Source organism: Tiliqua scincoides, chromosome 1, assembly GCF_035046505.1.
Source record: "Tiliqua scincoides isolate rTilSci1 chromosome 1, rTilSci1.hap2, whole genome shotgun sequence".
Taxonomy (NCBI): Eukaryota; Metazoa; Chordata; class Lepidosauria; order Squamata; family Scincidae; genus Tiliqua; species Tiliqua scincoides.
The window spans coordinates 277,306,743-277,329,733 of NC_089821.1; the positions used below are offsets into that span (position 1 = coordinate 277,306,743).

The window sequence follows — 22,991 nt, forward strand, 5'->3', positions numbered from 1 at the left end:
AAATAGCTTAGAAACACTATACAAGGGCTAACAGAGCCATCAGAGGCATGCTTACTCAAAAGTAAGTCCCTCTGGATTCAATGCACTCCTCCTCTAACTACCATATGTCTAGGACTGCTGCCTCAGTATTGTTTGTTGTTTATAAGACAGCCAGCAACAAACTAATCAGATGTTAATTGTCTGACAGCTGGGATGAACAGTGATCCATAGATTTGTGATCAGATCCCTCTCATGTGATCTGACACAGTGGCATAGCTAATGATCTTGTAGCCCAGTGTCAAGCTCAAAATGTTGCCCTGGAAGTGATGTCCAACCGGAAGTGACATCACACCCGGGCTTTTAAAAAGTGAAAATTGGAAGCCACCTGCTCCCCCCAGCAGCTCACCACCCACTTGATCTGCTGCCTCCCCCCAGTCAGTGGCATAGCCGGTGGCGTAGCTGGAGGGGGGCGGAGCGCTCAGTCTGGTGGGGAGGGTAAGTGGGGCGGGCAAGCAAGCCATATGGCTCTGTTTTGCTCCCCCCGCCAGGAAGGGAGGGGCCGCTTGCCCACCCCACTGAGCCTCCTCGCCAGACTGAGCACTCCGTACCCCTCCAGCTACGCCACTGGGCATAGCTAAGACATCTATCTGCTACCTGGGGTCAAAGATTTTGTAGCTCCCCCTCCATGACAAAATTGAATTTAATTAATTAAGTAAATAAATAAAAAGCTATTGGTTCCATGCTGTATCATAACAACATCTCATTGGCACTTGGAGCAATCAGTCTCATAGGTCAGTTTTGAGTTTAGCAAATCCACTTTTTGTTCCATAAGCCAGTTGTGTTTTCATTTTCTGGTTAATTAATATAACTTTTGATAGAATACAAATATTCCAATACAGTTTGTTTCATTGCTTTCCGCATTAAATAACCTTTCTAATGAAATATAACATGCTGGTATTATTCATACATACCAACATTTTCACAATTTTGGTCACTAGTGTCAAGCTCAGCTTGTTGCCCCCCTAAAGTTTGATGCCTGGAGCAACTGCTACCCCCTGCACCCCCTTAGCTATGCCACTGATCTGACACATTCTTGTGCATATGGTGCACCAATTAAAATACTTTTCAAGGAGCCTGCCTTTTTCAGACACTCTGGCAACTTCTGCAGTGCTAGCAAAGTATCTCAAACTTTCATTGCCATAATTTACAGGCTTAGTCAACTGAGGCTTGAGTCACAGATTAAAATGTGCCCCACACTCCCACATCACAAAGCCAGAGACACTCCATCACCAACCCCTAAAGGAAACGGAAGCTTATCAGTGGTTTCCCTTTTATTCAATATCCTATGGCCCAATCCTATCTGATAGGGATGACAGTGAAATGCACATTCACTGGCAGACATGTCAGGATCCAGGCAGAAGTGTCTGGATCTGGCATGAGTTGGGCACCATCATTGTGCTTGCTGATGCTACTGGTGAGCACAAAGAGGCCACCAGCATAGTTACTGGCAGGTGCAGGTACTCACTGGCAGTGAAGATACAGTTCACCAGTTCTAGGATGGACATGGGAGGGAGTGGGAAGAATGAGGGTGTTTATGGGTGCAGAGGGGAGCAAGGTGGGAGGCAGAATCAGCATGTGACCATGTCCATCCCCTCCCCCCCCCACTCTCCTGGGTTCTGCATCAGCAAAACAGCTGGCAAAGAATCAAGGAAACCCATAAGGAATGCTGATCCCTTTGGGAATAATCTGCAAAAGGGCACCTTCACTGAAGGCTTGCAAGAGGTACATTCAGTTAAATGCAGTTGGTCCAGTGCCAAGCCTTTAATCAGTATGGAATGATCACCCCTTTACAGGAGACAGGGCTACCTCACTGAGGGCGTTTTGGAGAGGGTGCAAAATGCTTTGGACTGGCATTTGGGACTAACATGCCGCTTTCATGCAGTGTTGCTCTGTTTGAATAATTTGCATGTTTGGATTGTATTTTCTTTTTGTGAAGATGGAAAAGTGGCTAATGATGTTAATTCCACTGAAATGAAAATAGTTGTACATTAATTGTCACAAACATTATTTCCTCAATTCAGTCCCCTCTGCTGAGAGCGTTGTGCTTTGGAGAGAGGCTAAAAACTCAAGGGATAAACCAGTTCTTACCTAGGCTGGCATGTCGTGAAGCTCCTGGGGTGCCACGATTCTGGAGATTGTGGAGCATAGGACTGTCGAAAGGGGATGAAGTCCAGCTTGTGCTCAATTCTGGGCTCACGTAGGTTGCAGGATAAGGGCTGGAATAGGACCCGCTGAAACTCCGGGCATACTGCTCCCTGCTGTTGGCAGAGATGCTGAGTGAGCTGCTGTAGGCAGCTGCTTCTCTGGAGGTGGTAGCCGAGATGGGGGTGCTAGCAGTAAACGAGAACCTCGGAGACACCGATGAGTGAGACGATCCTGGGTTGTAAGCAACACCCTCAGTCCCAGGCTGAGTCCAAATGGAGTGGCTGGAGACAGGGCTGCCTTGCTGGGATGTCCCACTCCCCTGAAGATAAGGCAGGCTAGGGATCATGGTGGTGACCCTTGTAGTGGGGATGTAGACAGGGGAAGCAGCAGCTGTGCCATGCATAAAACTGCTGGCCCCTTCATATGTGGGTGTACAATGGGTGGCCGCCATGGATAAACTTTGGTACATCTCTGAAGCCGCAGTGGCAAGTTACCACCAGGTCTGAGATTCAAGTGTTTGAGGACCAGCAGGACTCTTTTCCTTCCAATAAAAAAAGGCACAGAGGGACACTGCAGTTCCCAATCAGGTCCAGCAAGGATTGCTTTCAGGTGATTTGGAAAGTTCCTAATAGGGGCCTGTGGATTCCTCCTTATATTCCATCCACTTGGCTCCAATCCTCAGAACTGAGAGAAGTTTCAGCCTTGGTTTGTCCTCCTCTTTGAGAGTCTGCTCACACCTAGGAAGGAAGGAAGAACAGTATAAGACAGGAGGTTTAAAATATAGCAGTGGGAGGCTTGGATGGGAGAATACCAGGTTAGGGAAGGCCATGTGAAAGACATTCCCAGAGGCCCTGGAACCAAACCTTTTTCCCCAGGCACAAGATGCTCCTTTTGTGATGTTAATTAAACCCAAGGGAGTGTTTTGATCTGAAATCACATCAGGCAGGAGCCCCAGAGTCTGAAGAAAAAGTCAATCAAAAGAACCAGTTGGAGGGGTGGGGGAGTGGAGTTCTCTGCTCACACCTTGTCACATGACAATCACTCCCTTGAACAAATCCTCAAGGATTCATTTGTTCCTGCTAGTAAAAACCTAGGTGGGTGTATGTGTGAATGAGCATGTCTTTACGGGCACATACAACAGGACATAACCTTTTATTACAAGAAACATTCTGTTGAACTGCAAAGATTGCACACTGGCCATATATACTTGTCTCAACCTCAAATTGACATGAAAATCAAAACAGGCCCACACAAAGAAAATGCACACCTGGATACAAGGGCAGGTGCTTCTAAGTGCAAATAGTGCAGCTCCTCCCCTTGTCAAGACTGAGACACTGGAGAGCTCAGCTCACACCTATACAAGCTCCATGCACTCATAAGCACAAGTCCACACAATATGCACATTCGTGTACTAGTCTGTGCCCACTTGAAATTATAATTCCTCAAGCGCTGAAGCTGTAACACAGAAGGTGTTGAGCCTCAGGTGTACTCAAACTCTGTTCTCCAGCCCGGATTCCATACACCCCAGTGTTAAGATGTGTGAGTACCATCTGCAATTACTCAGTGATCATGGAAAGATTTTATGCACATACATAGAGGCTTGTACCTTTCTAAACAGCTGAAAGAAGAGAGTGAAAAATGATTTCAATAATGCAAAATGTGAGCCTGGGAAATGGGTGATGGTCAAGCAATTCTGAGCCCATGTAAAGTAAACAATAATCTTGGTTCCTCTCTCCATGTAACTGTTAATCACAGAGGCCTAGCTCTTGTTGAGGTGGTAAACTTGCGCAAGGACTGTACCACTTCAGAGCCTGGAACTCACAGGAGGGAATGTTCCACCAGCATGTTAATGAGAAGGCTATGCTAAAACAATTCTTGGCATGCTAGTTTTCTATGGGCAGGTATTTTTTTCATGGCAGGGAAAAAATCACCTGCATTCTGAAGTTGTACAGCCTAGAGACAGACTTGCCACCTCACTGAGAACTAGGCGGGACTGGTAAGCAAGTCCATACACAATCATATAAAACAAGGCACATTCAGCAACAGACAGGCACATCCTAAAGGATTCAAATCCACACATGGTAAGCGGTGCAGAATTGAGTTGTACATCAACACAGCCATGTTCATTCTTAACTTGGAGACATGCTTGCCTTTCCAGGTTGCCTGATGATGAAGAGTTCTGTGGGAATAGAAAATTGGCAAGCTCCTCTACTAGCAGAGGCTGGTCTGAAAAAAAAATTCACACTTTGCCTTTTTCCCTATGCACCCCAATTCACACAGAACATGCATTCAGAGCCTCAGCAACAGCCAAAATCTGAAAAGAGCACAGGACTGCAAGGCTGGATTTTTGTGCTGTTGCCACTAATTTCAGTGGTTCTTTCACAGGAGAATGTCCCAGGGGACTGTGATCTTGACAAGTCAGCTATGTTAGCAGTGTGCACATGGGAGGAGAGCTTGCATATTGCAAGCATTCCAGGAAGCTGTAGAGAATTTCTGTGTAGTATGCCCATGAAGCTACACACACACACACACACACACACACACACACACACACAAGAGTTTTGCACTCAGAACAACAGATTCCCTAAACAAGGCACATGGAAGAAAGTGAAGGATACCCTCTGAGGCACCATTAGGGTAGGATCTGAACCTGCTCCCCTTGACCCCATTAATTAAGACTCAAGCCTGCCTTGGACTTCAGAGTCCATCAGCAAAGCCCTATCTTGGGTTCTGTTTCTTGGTAACTCTAGAATGTGACAGCTTTTTAAAAATATAAATAGTAAGTATTTATAATGAAATGACTTGGATGATGAGTTTTTTGTGTGTTTTTTTAAAGAAATTGTTGAGCTTTCTGGGATGGGATCAAGAAGCAACACAGCACTTCTAAACAATCTAGAAAAAAAAAAAGAAAGTGTGCTCAGACTCAGACCTACCTGGAAGGTGTACCTGTTGACCTGCAAATCCAGCCCCTTCTCTGAATTTGTGTTGGCAGCCTTTGATAATTCAGTGGCCAAAAAACCATACAAAGGACTTCTGCACATGCTCAAAGGTCCTTCTTTATTACTTCAAGTACCAGCTGTGAAAACTGGGGTTGAGGTCAAAACAAGCAAGTATGGGTGCTAAGCATAACCCTTTATTAGGAGAAGCATTGTGTTCAAAGACTGTCTACAATCACTTACCTAGTGTTTCATACATATTGCATGCATGCGCACGCGCACACACACGAAGTGTGCATCCTCAACACTAGGGCCGACTCCAACAACAGGCAAAGTAATTATACATTGCCTCTGAGCAGTCACAGAGTGCTATTCCTTCACTGTAGAATAACTACAGCTTGTCCTGGCACATTTGAAAGAGCCCAACTTCCAGAATTTCAACCACAGCTGGTAACCCAGATCTCTCAGAATCAATACATTCTTCTCGGCTCAGGGGGAGCATTAAGGCTTCTGAGCACATTCTCCCAGGAACTGGCAGAAGCTGCTTGAAGTATTGGGGAAGCTGGGCGGAGGGGAGGGACAGAAGGAGAGGTAAATCTTCTCAGGAAAGGGGGCTTTGACCTGCAAAGGAGGGACTGCTTCAAACTTCAGCATTTAAAGAAATGACCACTCAGCATTTAAAGACTCAGCTAACACTCAGCATTTAAAGAAATGATCCTGCACACCTGGCTGGAGGGAATCTTACTCCAGAGTAGACATGCCTGAGCTGTAAAAACGAAGTATCCCATCCCTTTCTCCCAATGGTACTGGAACGAAGGGGAACCTGGAGGCAGAGAATATATAGATCTCTCTCTCTCTCTCTCTCTAGATATATACACATACATACACTCACAGTATATATATTTGTGTGTGTGTGTGGAGAGAGAGAGATGCATGGACGCAGTGTATATATACCACCAGAATCCAGCCCAAATGAAACATCTGTGAAAATGAAATAGTTTGGAGCGTGGGTTTCATCAACCGTTTAATTAATTAATTATGAAGAATAGGGGGGTGCCTTTTAAAGGGGATCATTTCGCCCACGCTGAAAGTGCGTTCCTCTTGGGCTCCTTTGCCAGCGGATTCACAGACCAAGGTGGGCTGACTGCCCTCCGCTTCTGCTCTGAAGGGCTGATCCGGATCACCGCCCTGCCCGTTTTGCTCTCGGAGAACCCAGGGCGAGCTCTGCGCAAAGCGGATCGCCCTTGAGAGGAAAATGGAGAAAAAATAAATAGAATCAAATAAAGCTCCAGAGGGCCGCAGGAACGAATGAGGCCGCCGGGAGGGAGGGAGAGACAGACGAGGGCCCGGCGCCCCGCAGTTTCTGCTCCGGATTCCTGTGCGCGTGGAAAGGACGTCCTTTGGAATCACCCGCGAATCCCACGGGTGGGTCTTTTTTTAATGGCTCCCACTTCTCCGGCAATGTCGGGGGGCAGAGAGTTAGAAACGTTTGGAGAAAGAAAATGGCCCGCTGGCCGGCAAAGGCCGTGGTAGTGGACGCCCGCGGGCCGCGTGAAAATAACATCGGATTCTTCCGACAGGCCCCGAATTCCCCCTGCGCGCAGCGACCCGAAACACCTTTCCAGGGAGCGCACTTTACGGAGCTTGGTGGGACTTTTACGTCCGAGTAGACCTACCCAGCCTATACTGCCGAATGGGGCCATTTCATTGTCACCTTCCGCACTGTAATCAGAAATATTCAGCTTCCTTGTTTGTTGCATTGTATACAATTGTGGACCTTGTACTGTATGCTTGTGAAGTCTGGGCACGATCCAGACCGCGGGAAGCATTTGGGGGGCTCAAATCCTATCCATGCCTTCTTAATTGAAAGCCCTGTTGAGTGAGGACTTACTTCCAAGTAGACATGTGCAAAACATGAACATATCTGTCCCAACTGAAGTCAGTCGGACGCCCAGGGCACACCTAGGGCCACTTACAGATGAGCCTTACTCCCAAGGAAGTGTTCTGAGGACCGCAGTCCTTTTATTTTTGCTCGATCCTGGGATCCAATTAATTCCCATGCAGAGCGACTAACCCGTGAACGAATTCACTGATGAATTAATTCGGCGTCCGCACTTTTCTGGGAGTAAGTGGACTTCGGAATAAGCTCGCATAAAGTTGTGCAAATGCTCCCAGCTCCAACCGTTTTACCATTTCATTACTACACGGGGGGAATCTTAGATGGGGGAGGGGGAATCTCGGGTTAGATCCAAAATCCAAACAGTATAGAAACTAAAATTCTTTGGCAGGCTTTGGTCATTATTTGGTGTTTGGTAAGTTTAGGGTAATTAAAAAAAAGAAGTGCATGATTTCCATTCCTCCTTTTAAAGAGAGAATTTAAAATGACCTTTTCCAAGTGGATTTTGAGCAGATTGTATAGGGCACTTAAGAGCCCAAGCTTATGCATGTCTACTCAGAAGTCATTATAGACGATTATAGACAACGGGATTCACTCCCAGGTAAGTATGGCTAGGATTGCAGCTTTGCAGCCATATCCTCGTCCCCCCACCCCTCTTTTTTTAAGCCATCACAAGAAGAAAAGGGAGGATTTTTAGAAGCAGTGATTAAATCCAAAATGGATGTTCCGAGGAAGCGAACTGGTCCTGTGAGAAAAGCAGATGTTCAGCTTCCATTTTCAATCCAGCTGGGAGTGTCTTCCCGGTTAATAAAATAAAATAAAAGTCTCCGACCTTTTCTCTCGACCGCCGTTGGGAAGCCGGAAGAAATTGCCTTTGGAAGGGGAAACAGCTGCGAACCTGGTCAGCTGCTGTCTGAAAGAGGTAGGATTCGAATCGGGGCCCCAGGAGGCCCGAAGGCGTTTCAAAGCGGCGGCTCTCAGCGCAGATGGGGACAGCCGCGAAGGGGCCCTCTCCCGAAGAGCCGGCAGGCCTGACCCGACCCGGCCGCCCTCGGGAGTCTGGATCTGGTCCCGAAGTTGGACCAAAGTTTCACGCGCACAGATTCATCCCGCAGAAATAAGGGGCGCTCCCACCGCGAGGGCGAACGGCCGCCTGTGCCGGCGGGTAGAGGAGGGAGGCTGCGGGGGGCTCCGGTCCCGGCCGCCAGAGAGACCCCGACCCCCTGGGGATTCCTGGGAAGGGGTGGGCGCCTTCGGAAAGGCAGGGACGCCACGCGACGGACTGACGCAAGAGTAATCAGTGGCTCAGCCTGCGACCCTACGCACACCTGCCCGAGAGTAAGGCCCTTGACCTGGATGGGTTTTCCTTCTGAGTAGGCATGCCTGGGCTTGGGCTCCTAGCCACACTTACCCGGGAGCAAGCCCACTTTACTTCTGAGTAGACAGGCCTGAACTTGGGCTCTGACTCAACGGGGGCGGGGGGACGAACTGGGGCTGACAGATGTCACCAAGCCCCCGCGCGCTGCCCGACAAACCTGCTCCGTCCGCCTCTGCCCTGCTGGGACTGCGGGCTGCGCTGCCACCTGGGTCCCCGCCGCAGCGCTCCTTCAAGTCCTCCTGGATGAGGTGGGCGCCTCCAGGCCCTCCCCAGCAGCACTTACTTGCCTGCAGAGCCCACAGCGCCGCCTGCCCGGGGAGTGGGCACCGCTGTGGCTGCTGGTGCGGGCGGTGTGAAGCTCTCGCCGCGCCTGGCGCCCTCCGCAAGGACTTCTGCAGGACCGGGAGGCGGGGGGGCCTTCCTTTCCCCTCCCCCTCCTGGCCGGTGACTGGTCTCCGCACACCACGTGGCGGAAGATCCCTTTTGGACCATCCGCCGGCAGGCAAAGTCCTCCTCGCTCTCCAGCCCTTCAGCTCCAAGTGGCTGGGTTCTTTGGAGCCTCCTGGACGGCCCCCAGGGGTCCCTCTCCATGACCCGCTTCCTCAGTATTCCCTCCCTCTGCCCCATCAGACGGGAGGCAGCATGATGGTGCAGCCAAGAGAAGGTCCACCAGGCCAGCAGCCTCTTTCCCACACTGGCCAACTGGATCTGGGGGAAGACCAGGCAGCAGCTCTCACCCCCCCCCCCCCAAGATGCTTTCAGAAGGAGGCTGTGGCTCCATGTGGAGGTTCCATGAGCTCTGGTGGCCTTGAGCCATTGAGGCATCTCTGGCCTCCATGAATGCATCTAATCTCCTTTCACTTTCTGCCTTTTCTCATACCTGCTGTGTTCTTTCCTCACATCAACCCTGTGAAGAAGGCAAAGGAGACTGTCCTGGAAGCTCAGGGTCACCCAGAGACCCCCGTGGCAGCAGGGCCCATGAGAGGGGGGCAAATTTGTACCCAGGCCCAGGAGCCAAAGAAGGCAGCCCAGAAATTTCCTGGGATCTTACATTTTCCTTTCTCACCTGGACTCACTGCCCACACAGGATGCTGGAGGCACTACCCAGGGCATGCAGTGGTAGCTGGTGCCACAAGCTTTATGAATGCATACCTGACACTCCTTAGCACAGCCTCTGGGAGAAAGCAGGCCTGTTGCAGTAGCTCTGTGGCTTGTGGATCCACTTAGCATGTAGGAGCTCAGGGGACTACAGCTGCTGCAGAAATAAGTGTTGGTATGCACAGGACACTTTCCATTCTGTGTGAACCTAAATATGATGATGCTAATTTTCAGCAATGCTGTTCTTTTTTAGAGAGACTCAAGAGTGTTTGGTTTTCCATATGACTGTATCTAGCTGCTGACACCATGCTGGTAGGTAGACCTGGGCTCTGCTTCAGGAAGCATGGTGGACCTGGGCTCCAAAGAGTATTCTGGTTGTCACTACCCTTCCCCACCCCATCAGAGGATTTCAGAGGGTGATACCAGAGTCTTCTGAGACTGAAGGTTGCCAACAACAACCCCTTCCCAGCTCTTTTGTCCCTCCCCCTTTGGAAAAGGGCCCAAAGAAACTATGTACCCCTTGCTAAAGTTCCTCTCAGAGGCCCTGCTTGGCAGAGCAGGGGTTTGGATCTGGGTCTGTATGAACCATGCCCAACTCACTAACCACACCACTTTGGGGCCATCACCACATAATAATAATAATAATAATAATAATAATAATAATAATATCTCCTCGGACTTTATTCAAGGCGGTTTACATAGGCAGGCAATTTTTAAATCCCCGTAGGGATTTTTACAATTTGAAAGGTTCTATCTTTCAAGAAACCACAACATTCAGATGTTTCTTTCATTGATCTGGTCGCACATTCTGGCCTCCATCCTCCCACGCTCAGAGCAGATGGAATAACTCAGCTCAGCTTGTCAACTGCTTGAAGGTTGCACGGTGCCAGTGGCCTCGAACTGGCAACCTTCAGATGTTATCTTCAGGCAAATGGAGGCTCAACCCTCTAGACCAGACCTCCTGCCCACATCCTAAGGCTTCATGTCCCAAAGTAACAAGAGGGACCTGTAACCAAACTTTGCATCTCCCCAACAAGATGCCCAATTGATTCAAGCCAACCAATTCCACCCCTCTTCATGTTCTACTTTCCTTCTACTGTATTTTTTTTATTCTCCAGTTTGCACCTCAGAATTCCATGGCTGGACAGACTGTTCTGGGTGGATTGTCCTCTTCTTTTTCTTTTATTTTACAAGCTTGATTACTTCTGCCTACCAAGGAAATATCCCAAGTATGTAAAAACCAGGACTGCATTGGGTTGAGCTTTTTTCTGTCTTGAAACTCTTGACTGAAATCCATCAAGTTTGTTGGGTGATGCTAGTATTCTGAGAGTAGCAACTGAAGGGGTGAACCACCTTGGAATGTAAAAAGCACTTTGAATTTAATATCTGTACTGTATTACATGCTCATTTCAAACCCTTAAATTACATTGAAAAGGCTATTTATTAAAAAGGATGTTGATTTATTTATACAGTGCCATTCATGCATACAGGATGCTTTACACGGGATGAGAAGGCAGATCATTGCCATAGGGCTCCGTTTTGCTCCCCCCCCCCGAAGGGGAAGGGAGGGGCTGCTTGCCCGCCCAGCTGAGCTTCCCCACCGGACTGAGCGCTCTGCCCCCCTCCAGCTACGCCACCGTGGACCACTACTAGCACCACACCCTTTGTCCTGGGGGGGGCTCTTCTGCTTTTTCCCCTGCAGTGTCACATGGTCAGAGTGACAACAGCAAGCAGTGAATGTATCATGCCCACCTTTCTGTTTAAAAAATTGGCATCTTCCAAGGTGCCCAACAACAAAAGGAATAAAACAACCATATCAACTCTGTTGAGGTAGGTTAAGCTCAGAAAGGTGAGCAGCCCAAAGCCACCCAGGGCACTTCACAGTTAAAGTTCTGAACACAAGTTTGAATCAGTTTGTGACAGTGAAAGCAACTGTAAAATAAGGGTACACAATGCAACACTGTGCCCAAAATAGGAGCAATAGGATTGTGGCATGTAAGAAAATAAGCCCAGTTGTTACAGAGTGCTACAAAAGTTTCTTCATTACATTTCCGATATTCTGTTTTCATTGAACTTTTATAGAATAAAAATGAATTGATAGATCCCTCTGTCCTCCATCTCCTCCCCAACTGACCCACCCTCCCCCTTCTCTGCTACATAAATTTACCATGAAGTGCCATGTCCCCTGTTGCAAGTTTTAAATCTTTATGCCACGTTTCTTTCACTGGGCCTGATCCAGCCAGAATTTAAGTTCTTGCAGTCCCAACAGGAGAATGCACACATCTCATTGCAATTAACTCCTTCAGCAGACGCCTTGGTCTCCTGGTGAAAGGGGAACATGCATCAAACCAAATCCTTGGTGCTCAGTGGAGCCAACTCCCAGATAAAGGGTGCATAGAATCAAAACCTCATGACCTTTTGCCTGAATTGTGCCCCCAATTGCACTGAAACCACATGACTCTGATTGCGCAGAATCCAACAGTCTTTCATCTCAGTGGGGCTTGAGCAGGAGAGTTTCCTGGGGCACCTGTCCACAGTGTTTAGAACTAAGGTACTCCTGGTTGAATTATTTGTTCATTATGATAACCCTTCAAGGACAAGGCACTCTGCAATCATTTCTTTCCGGTGGTTAGTGACAGCTCAAATGAATGCATATTTTAAAGGGGGTTTATTTTTTAAATAGTCATGAAACATGGTTTCAGCAAAAATATCAACAATCTCACAAAGGGCAGGAGCTTTTTGAAACATTATGTCTTTATGCTGGAACTAGGGATGTACTTGAAATCAGAGCTCCTGGGGAAGCCCAACCCCAGGGTTGATTCTTCAAAGGCTGAGCTGCCTCTTCACCTCCTCTCATGAATGAAGTACTCCAGATTCCATTGATCATATGGCAGAGTACTGAGGATCTCTCAGTGATCCTAGAGCTATCCACCCCACCATTTTTGGTGGATTGGATCTTGTTGGCATCCTTCAGTCTCGGAAGACGATGGTGTCACGCTCTGAATGGTGGTTCTGGAACAGAGTGTCCTCTCCAGTGTGTGAAGCCTGGGTAAAGTAGGTATGGAGGATAGGCTGTTACCCATGCAGCAAATCCCCCCTCTCCACATCGCTGAAATGGTCCAATGGAAAGGCAGAGGCCAATACGGTTGGTTCCAGCAGCGTCGCAGGAGTTGCCAGAATGTGACTGTGTTCAGCCACAAACTGCCTCAGGGACTCCGGCTCCGGATTTTGCCTCGAGGTTGACTCCTGAAGCCTCTTCCATAACTGGATGTAGCCACAAGGCAGTGGAGGTTTGGGATCAGAGTTTTCCTTCTCTCAGATGAGCTGCCTTCCCAGGCTGAGGAGTCCCATCTACCCAGTGGCTGTTTAGTCGCCTCTTATGACAAGTACAGCCAAACTGAGGGCCTATTCTGATCCCCCAGCCCCCAGGGGATGGTGGATTGGATGGACTGTGGTCATTAGAACAGATTCAGCACCCTCATGCTTTGACTCTGATTTACCACCACTACCAGCTAGCTTCTGATCTTCCTTCCTTCCTGGTTAGTCTCATGCAAAGTGCCACCAAACACCTTATCCTCTTTCTATGGTCTTTGAATTTCATTGGAATTCCTGGAAGCCCCAGCCATGTTCCTCATCAAGCATATTCCTCTGATTTCAAGGGTTCACCAAACATTGGGCCTGTTTCAGCAAGGGGTGATCTATGTGTAGATCATCCCCTCTGCTAAAACAATTGTTCAGAGGAGGCAATTTCAGCAGGTGCAGCTTGTCATCGGTGAGGTAACAAGCTGCAGCTGTTGAAATTCCCCTCTTCTATAGGTATTTGTTAAAGGTCCAGGAGCCCTGAAGTTGAAAGGTTGGTCACCCCTGCAATACAGGTAACTCAGAGCATGAGCAAATGGGGCTTCCATACAGGCAGAGACTTACTTGGCTTTAACAAGGAAAGAGCATTGAGTGCCCCTCAAATCATTCTCTGGTGGCCTTGATAATCTGTTCTATAAGACTGGGCATGTGGTTCTATGTCAGTCTCGCCAGGAGGGTCTAAAGGTTAATAGGGCAATAAGAGAGTAATATTGCTGTGTACAAATAACCATCTATTACCATGCAGTCTTCAAGGCTGATAACAGGGAGGCAGCTGGAGATCCCGGGCCTTGAAGATTTATCATTTCCTAATGACTGCTTTCCAAAATATAGGCAGGGAGAAGGATGGATGACACAGACATGCTATCCATAAATGCTGGACCAAATGCCAGAGATCTCTGAGTTTTCTCCATAACTGGTTAAAACCCTCTTGCTTTTAACTAGTTGGTGAACCAGTGACGCCAATACAAAAAAAAGTTACAATCTCAGTGTCAGTAGCATCCTGCAAATATTTACATGAAGCAAATTTTTGTCATTGTCAAACAATACAGACAAATATTTGGATGCTTGGAAGATCTGAGGTGCTCACACTGATGTTGTGTCCCAGTCATTTTCTGTGAGGGTTGGAGGCATACATGGTGCTACTCCCTCATCTATAAGGGGAACTCTCAGTTCCCCTAATGGAGGAAAGGGATCTGCTTGTGCACACTTAACTTCATATAGCAAACCACCCCCACCCCCCTTCCAATCTGAAGTTGGAGAAAGACTTTTCAAGATTGCTGAAAGTGATTTAGGAAATATTTCATTCCCCATGGTGAGTACACACCTTTAACAAACTTTTTTTCTGGTCTCCTTGCTGTCTCCATTTAAACATAACAGGCAGGTTTTTGAATCAACACAATTTCCTACCCAAACCACTTTATGAAAATGAGATGAGCATTCATAATCATCTGTGTCCAGCAACATTTTGACAATGGGGAATCATTGTACTTAGTAAGGGGAGGAGGAGGCTGGGATCACATGGGAAGTTCATAATGAAGTACAATGAAACACACTTGAGCTTTCTTGATGGCTACAGAATTATGTCAAGCACTTTGTGAAAAATATGGTTCATAAGGCTGGACTGGAGGGAGGAGAGAGAGACAGCATCTCACAAGTGCCAGGGCAGCATTATTTAAGAAAGCAAGGGGCCTTTGAGTGAGTCTGACTGCTTCGAGAACTGGAGAGGACACTCTGTTCCAGAACCACCATTCAGAGCGTGACACCATAGTCTTCCAAGACTGAAGGATGCCAACAACCTGACTGGAGAAGGAAAGATCATGGGTAGGGATGTATCTGGGTAAAAAGTAACCCAAATGCTATTAATACTATATTTTAAAATAAGTTACCTGAAAGTAAGTCCCCACAACAAATGGGATTTACTTATAAGTAGGAGTATCAATATTTCCCTGACACACATACATTTCACATGGGTTCTCAACATTTTTGCTAGAGTAACTTCTTGAATAATGTTCTTAAATTTTCCATTCTTAACAATACTTCTTGTTGGCATCCTTCAGTCTTGGAAGACTATGGTATCGCACTCTGTATAGTGTTCTGGAACAGAGTGTCCTCTCCATGAAGCCTGGGTAAAGTACATATGGAGGATAGACTGTTACCCATGCAGCAAATCCCCTCTCTCCACGTCGCTGAAATGGTCCAATGGAAAGGCAGAGGCCAATACGGTTGGTTCCAGCGGCGTCGCAGGAGTTGCCAGAATGTGACTGTGTTCAGCCACGAACTGCCTCAGGGACTCCGGCTCCGGATTTTGCCTCGAGGTTGACTCCTGAAGCCTTTTCCATAACTGGATGTAGCCACAAGGCAGTGGAGGTTTGGGATCAGAGTTTTCCTTCTCTCAGATGAGCTGCCTTCCCAGGCTGAGGAGTCCCATCTACCAGGTGGCTGTTTAGTCGCCTCTTATGACAAGTACAGCCAAACTGAGGGCCTATTCTGATCCCCAGCCCTCAGGGGCTTAACAATACAGTATCCCCTTTAAAGGGTAATTTCCTATGCCTGGAGCACTTTTGGGGTGGTTGGGACAAACCTCAACAATTAATGGATTTTAGGTCATTATCATTGGCGCCTGGTGAGTGATAATTGCTTTGTGCTAAAGAAGTCTTCTAAGGCTGCAATCCCATGAAAACAATGGGACTTACTTCCAAGTAGTCATGCATATTACTTCAGCTGCCCTGCTTTCAAATACAAGCACTGCAAAAGGATGACCTAAAGTTAGCCTTGTAAAGAGAGGGACTAGCTCAGTGTTGACTGATCTTGAACCTTCCTGAATTCTATACCCACTTTCCTGGAAGTAAGTCTCACTGAAATCAATAGGACTTCTTGCTGAGTAGACATGCAGAGGACTGCACTGTGACTGTGCATATGGAGGTGTATCCAGCAAGACAACTGTACACATGTGTTGTGTGTGCTTCTGTCTGTGTTTACAGAACATGTGGTGGTGGTATACAGTGTGTATTTCAAAACATACTGTCAAATACAGTCATATTTTATTGGGATTCATTTGCAAACACCACTCTAAACTAATGTTACTTTCCTTCTGTTTTCAAATTAGGGTTAAAATGATGTGCTGCTTAGTTAAAGGTATTTGCGAACACACACTTTAAAAATTATTTATATTTGCTTGTAATTGTATGGCTTGCAATGTAAGAAAACCTTAATGATTTGAAATGGGGAGGAAGGGTGGAGATGCAGGCACCAAAGGACATGATTCTTAAAAGTTCTGGGTTCAAATCAAGCTTCTTCCATGGCCATGGAAAAGTCATTGGTACCTAACCTTAAATTCCCTATCTGTGTAATAGTAAAACTAGTGATCTTCCTTACAGGGTTGTCTTGATGACCCCCTCCCAGTGTAATATTCATACTTGTGATCTTCCTTACAGAGTTGCCTGCATGACAAAGACAAAAAAAAAAAAAAAGGAGTTTTGAACTCCTGCTCATGATAACAGTTATTTTAAATAGGACTGCACCACCCACAGTTCGGTGTTACAAATCGGAGGGAGAGAGTTGAACGCAATTTTTAAATGATTCCATTTTCTTGTGAAATCATTAAAAAAAAAATTACGGTTTGCTTAATACCTGACTGGGAAAGGAGTGTGGTGGTGGTGGGGGGAGGGTTCCTGTTATTTATGAAGTTTAGCGTGTGTGGGGGAAAAAAAAGCGTTACAATCATTTCGAGATAAACAGGCTGGGAGAGGGAGAGAGAGTCGGCTGAGAAAGACTCTACTCTCAGCCGCCAAGGGAAAAGGAAAGAATCTTCGCTTAGCTTGATATTCCACAGTTCCCAGGGAGAGCAGGAACAACTAGATGTATTTCAGTGCGGAAGATACTGGAAGAGAGTATCGGGGGGGGGGGGGGAACTGACAGCCCAATCCTAGGCATGTCTACTCAGAAGTAAGTTCCACTATAGTCAGTGGGACTTACTCCCAGGTAAGTGTAGATGGGATTGCAGCCTGAATCTGAAACTGATGAAGGCAATTGACCAGTTGACTGACCCGGGAAACTGTGTGGATCTCTTGTGCAACTTTTTTTCTGATGTTCTCTTTAGGGAAAAAAGTTTAAAAATATATATATTCCCGTGGAATGTTTGCAACACTGTAAAACCGGGTAGTCTTCAAACACAAGTGAAATTTAGTTATTTGATTTTCTCTATAAACCGCTTTGTGAACTTTTTGTTGAAAAGCAGTATATAAATACTACTATTACTACTACTAATTATAATAATAAAATCCATACTGCACATGTTGAGGAAACAGTCATATAAGAATCATTTAAAGGGATCTTGAAAGCCTGCTTGTGTGTATCTTTACTCCACAGTTACCTCTGCTTGGCTTCTGGACCACAAAAGTGAAGGTTTCAAGAAATGTGTTAAGTCTTTAAAGTGCCAAAAGCTTCTTCCTTGAGTTAAATAAATTAATCCCGCATAAAGACTGCTTCCAGTTGCATATTTTGTGTATGTATGTATGTATGTATGTATGTATGTATGTATGTATGTACACAGAATATATGTATAATGTATACACACACACATATATATATATACACACACAGTTATGCAATTATACATGTATTCTGTCTATGTATGTATGTATATATATGTATGCATAAAAATAATATATATGTATATATATTCTGTATAGCCAAATTCGATCCATGTTTACTGAGCAGTAAATTCCATTTATTTAAAACGAATTTTAAAACTAATACCCGTGGAATAGTTTATTTGCCTTAAATGCAGATTCTTATTTTATCCGAATAGATTTGCTGATATTAAAGAAACTTTTCTCAGTGTGAGTGTTCTTACAGGGCAATGAATAGACTCTCTTTCAGGCAACATAAAAAATATTTTCTTATTATACATTCATATAAGAAAAGTTTTTGTTAGTAAGAGAAATAAATACACCTGTGAATTTAAAAATGGGAATGAATTTTATATATTTATATGTAAAGGCCACAGGGGGGAAAAATGATTGAGTTTGTCAGGAGGTCTTCTTGCCCTTTAAAAAAAAATCTTTCTTTTAAGATTTCTTTTTTTTTAAAAAGTTCTGAATGTATTTTTAAAATTATATTTTTCAATTTTAAATCTATATTTTTGCAGTACGATTTAAACACACACACACAGCCCACGAGTGAAGCGATTGTGGGCTGGAAGACGCTTGCTGGTCTTTTGCAGAAGGGACCGAAAAAAGGGTCGCATTTAAAGCGTGGGGGGGGGGGAAATTCGCGTGGATTCTTCGACTACGAACGAAGGGGCGGTGGGAGAGGGATCGCACCCGCAGGAGAGAGAAGGAAGCCCCGCGGAACGACCCGAACGCTTTCCACGCTTACTCGGAAGCAAGTCTCACCGAATCCAGTGGCACTTCTTTCCAAGTCGCCCTCCACCAACGGGGTGTGAGCCCCCCAAGAAAGCAGCGGGGATTCCTCCCGGGGAGAGGAGGCTGGGCTGGGGCCAATTGCAAAGGGTCGAATTCACGTGGAAAGCAAGTTCTCTGGTGTCTTTGGGCACGAGCCTAGCCGTGAGTAAGCAAGCCCCCTTCAATTCAGCGTGACTCGCTCCCAGGCAAGTGTGCAGAGGATTGCAGCCTTTGTTACCAGGAGGGTGATCGGATGGGGGGGGGGGGAGAGAAATAAATCCTTTTGCAATAAAAATAAATAAATATAAAAAATAACGTCCACAGTTTGCCTTGAGGAGCTTGCGAGTCAAAGGGCTGCTGCCGGGGAGGAACAGCTTTGAAAGGGGGCTTGAAGGGCTCCATCTCAAACAGCACTTAGGGTTTTATCCCGTTCATTGATTTTTAGAGAGCCCCCCCCCCCCCGGTTCCTTCCAACCCAGATCCATTTAAAAAACCCCTCACGGATGACACGATGAATTCAGGCTGAGATCTGATATTTCTTTCTGAGTCAGGGCCCCAATCCTGTTCGATTTTCCAGCGCCGGTGCAGCTTAAATGCAGCCCCCTTGGTAGAAGGGCTGCATCAGCACAGGAACGTTGGGCAGGATCGGGCCCATAGACGTCAGAAGGACTTAGACGGCCGAACCTACGCTGGAGCTGCACGGAGGACGTGTCAAGTTAAGTGCTTAAGGTTTCTATAGACAACAGGAGCCGCGGAAAAGTTTCTTACAGCCCAATCCTAAGGCTGTCTACTCAGAAGTAAGTCCCATGAAAGTCAATGGGGCTTACTCCCAGGTAAATGTGGATTGGGTTGCAGGTTCAAATGGGCACTCTCGCCTGACCCACCATTCAGGGAAGCCACAGCCTTTGAAGCCCGTCAGTTCCCCATTCCCACGAAGACACCCGCGTCAACGGACAAGGGCGATGCGTTCCTTCTGGACGAGACGACGGATTGAGTTGAAAGATGACGGATCGTGGCCGAGAGACTCTCCGAGGGAGGCAGACCTCACGGGCCTGGCCTGGGAGTGCGCAGAACTGGGGAGGTTTTCTCTGGGGGGGGGGGCGGTTGAAGTCCACGAAACCCCTCCAGAGGACCTGAAGGAGTCGTGGGTGCGAGAGAATCAGGGCCCACCCCGACGTCGAAGGGCCTTTGCCTAGAGTTCGACCACAAGACAGGCGGCACCTTGGCTGGGCTCTGCCACTATCAAGGATGGTGCTTCTTTATTCATTTACTTGCACCATCCATGTACCTGGCACTGGACTAGCCTGGGCTTAATACCATCTCTCTCTCGCGCGCGCTTTCTCTCTCTCTCTCTCTCTCTCTCTCTCTCTCTCTCTGTGTCCCAAATAGCCATTCTCCAAGCTGATCTCCCTTCTCTATTCTTTTTCCTGTTTTCTTCCCTTCCCTTTCCCTTCCCAAACGGAAGGAATTTTGGAATTCCAGGGTATTTTTTATAACGTTTTTTGGTAATATATTTTTCATGTGCGCACACACACACAAATCTCGGACTATCTCAAATAGCCACCAATAACCATTTCTTAGGCTGCAAACCCAAACTCGCATAGCAGGGAGTAAGTTGGACTTTGTACTAACTATACACAAACATACAGACATCGCAGTGTCCCCACTTGACTTGCTTTCTGATAGTCCCAATCCCATGCCTATCTCCTCAAAAATAAATCCCACAGGGTTTAAAATGGTCTCCTCCCCTTAAATGTGCACCAAATGGTTCCCCCCATTTTCATGTGTGATTCCCCCCCCCCAAGAACTTTTTATTTATCTTCCATTGTCGCCTTTATTCTTTTCTAAACAGCTTCATCAGTACCATGGCTGCAAACAGCGAGGGAAATCTCAGAGTCTTCAGTGCATGGAATTTTATCTCACAGCTCTTTCCAGGACTGAACAGAAGGCTGGGGGAGCATTTCCAGACTAACCATAAAAATACGACTGACAGGAGTAGCATCGAAGGCTGAATTCAAAGGGAGCAACAAATTATCTTCCAATGAGCTGCATGCCAGATCTCGGAGTGACAGGGACTTGGGCAGCTCATGCTCTTAGCCTCAATGCCACATTAATGTTTAAGTAGAGAAGTTGCACTCTAGCCCATAATAGAAGCCATGCAGAAGCCTTGCAGACAATCATCTGACTCAGATTCCGATCCAGTGTGCTGCGCTGTGGGGGTGACACAAAGCGACAGACCAGTGGCTCCTGACTGCTGTGCATCTTGGGAAAAGAACACTGGTCTAACCCAGCATGGCGCACACACACACACACACACACACACACACACACACACACACACACGTATGTATGTATGTATGTATATGGCACTGGTTTGTTTATCTAGTACACCAATATACCTGCACTGACAATATCACCTGCACAGCCTCTCTCCAGTGTTCCAAGCAGGGATCTCTGCTGCAGATGGAACCTGGGACTTTCTGCTTGCCAAACACATGCTTTGCTACTGAGCTATGTTGGCCTTGTGGGAATTGCTGTCCTCCATTCCAACTTCCCATTTTGATAACTGAAAACCTTGCTGGCTTACTGGCAGTTTTGCCCATGTGCCTTGGAGACTGACTGCTGCCATCACTTTTCTCCCACTGGAAGAACACCTGCTTTGCATGAGTAAAAGTTTGATTCCAGGAATTTCCAGTGGAAAAAGACCTTGGGTAGCAGGTCTGGAAAAGGTTTTTGCCTGTGACCCTGGCAAGAAACTTCTGGTCAGAATAGATGGTACTGGACAAATGGGCCATTGGGCTGACTCTGGAGGTTTCTTACTCAGTGGAGAGAGCCACAACTCAACAGCAGAGCATGCGCTTTCTTAAACTCAATCCCTGTTGCCTTGCATGTAAGGATCCCAGACAGCAGTGCAGACTTGAGCAGTCTACCAAGAACACACCAAATAAAGCTAATACAAACTCAGAAGACCAACTACAACCACACAGCTGGAGCCTCTTGGCCTGACAAAGAGCCCTGCATAACTGGAACTCTTGTGTACTCCCACACTGACATTGGGTGATCCCATAAATGGAATCCATGTTCCTCTCTTTCCTTCTTGGGCTGCTGGGAGCTCAGTAGCATCTGTGAGTCTTTCAAGGCCTTGTAGCATCCAATGCATGTTTTCTTCAGTTATTTAACCCAGCCACCTTAACACAGTCCCTGACACTGACAAAGAAATATCTGCAGGAAGTTCAGAATGACCTCAGTATTTAACACATATCAGAAGAAAAACCTCACTCTCTAGAGGCAAAAGTATAGAAGGCAATTCAGGATCGATCTAGGCTGCCTTGCTGTGAACAAGGATCAGAACAGCTGAATTGTGCATGCAATTAAAAGAGAAATCAACTTTTATACAAAGAGAAGCAAAATTCTGCAGTGTGGGAAAGGCTGGTCCATTCATGAAGCCAACTGGGTTGGTTGCCTCAGCAACTGATTGGCAGGGGTGCCCACCAACACCTGTCCGCTTGCCTCCACTGATCCTCCCCCCACTCCCTGGATTAGAAAAGGAAAAGGGAATAAAGTGGAAGAGGAAGTGTGGAGGGAGAGAGACAGGTGGAGATGTTTTCCATTGTAGGAGGCTGGCACACCAGGAGGCTTGACACCCCGCATCAAGTGCTGGGATGTCATGGGCTGGCCTCCAGCATGGCCTGATCTAAGGGCACATGATGCAGCCACCTTGCTGGAGGTGTGTCTAGGTTAGGTTAGTGGCTCAATGGGGAGAGTTGTGGCTTAGTAGTAGAGCAAATGCTTTGCACGCAGAAGTTCCTGGGTTCAGACTCTGGTGTTCCAGGTAGGGCAGAGAAAAACTCCTGCCTGAACTCCTGGGAAGCTGCTGCTCATCAATGTGTAGATAAGACTGACCTAGATGGACAAAGGGCCTGATTCAGAAAAAAGCAGTTTCTTGGGGTGACCAACTGGCATGCCAGCCTCAGTTCAGGCTTTTCCAAGGCTTAGCCCCTCAATGTGTTTGCAGTGCTAGGGTTTAACCCTGGAGCACAGGGGGGGAAAATGAATGAAAAGCACCTCTGAGCATACACAGAGTGTCCTCTTTTCCCAGCCTCACTCCCAAGCCAGGATCAGGGCCAAGGGCGCCCAGGTCAGAGGGTCTGCCTTCCAACCAGGCAGGCAGGATTCTTTCTGGGGGCCCAGCTGTGCTCCCTGTGGGGTTGATGTGGTGCTGCGCAGTTCTCTTCTCCGGAGAGGGTCTGGAGGCTGGAGGAAAGGGATGTTCTACCACCTGAAGCTAAGACTTCATAGGCGCGGCGGGGGGGGGGGGGGTTAGATGCCCCCCAGCCACCAGGAACAGCATCCCGCACCTCGCGAGGCTCATCTCATTCCGTGGGTACCCCTCTTCCCCCAGCTGTTATCAGCTGCAGACTGTCCCACGCCCGGGCCGCCCCGCTTCCTCTGCAAGCCTGACCAAGAGTTCTTGCCGCAAAGCGCTTCAGCTCCTTCTCTCCCGGCCCTCCGTGGCTTGGGCCGCGGTGCCCGGCTGCAGTGGCGTAGCCAGAGGGGGTGAAAGCACTACGTTTCGCAGGGAGTCTCCCCCTCCCCTTCGGAACCATTCCGGGCGGGGGGCAAAACGGAGACGGGGCGCTTGCACGCTAAGGTGAGGCTCCTTGCGAAACTTAGAGCCCAGTCCTCTGCATGTCTATCCAGTAAGTCCTATTATGTTTAATGAGAGGCTTACT

At 47.3% G+C, this 22,991-nt stretch overlaps 1 protein-coding gene across 3 annotated transcripts in view; it reads right to left on the bottom strand.

Annotated features, from left to right (window-relative positions):
* GATA4 (GATA binding protein 4) overlaps positions 1-8,883 on the bottom strand; it is a 46,625-nt gene extending 37,742 nt beyond the window's left edge. Inside the window, exons 1-3 of one of the 3 annotated variants that reach the window (XM_066626428.1) lie at positions 8,553-8,883; positions 6,204-6,363; positions 2,128-2,921 (exon numbers count right to left, since the gene is read on the bottom strand). In XM_066626428.1, the coding sequence (XP_066482525.1) occupies positions 2,128-2,653 (526 nt within the window). In that variant the 5' untranslated portion in view covers positions 2,654-2,921; positions 6,204-6,363; positions 8,553-8,883. Of the gene's footprint in view, positions 1-2,127; positions 2,922-6,203; positions 6,364-8,428; positions 8,450-8,552 lie in introns of those variants that run through there. The other 2 variants (XM_066626420.1, XM_066626436.1) reach the window with 2 other exon arrangements.
* Positions 8,884-22,991: the final 14,108 nt, after the last annotated feature.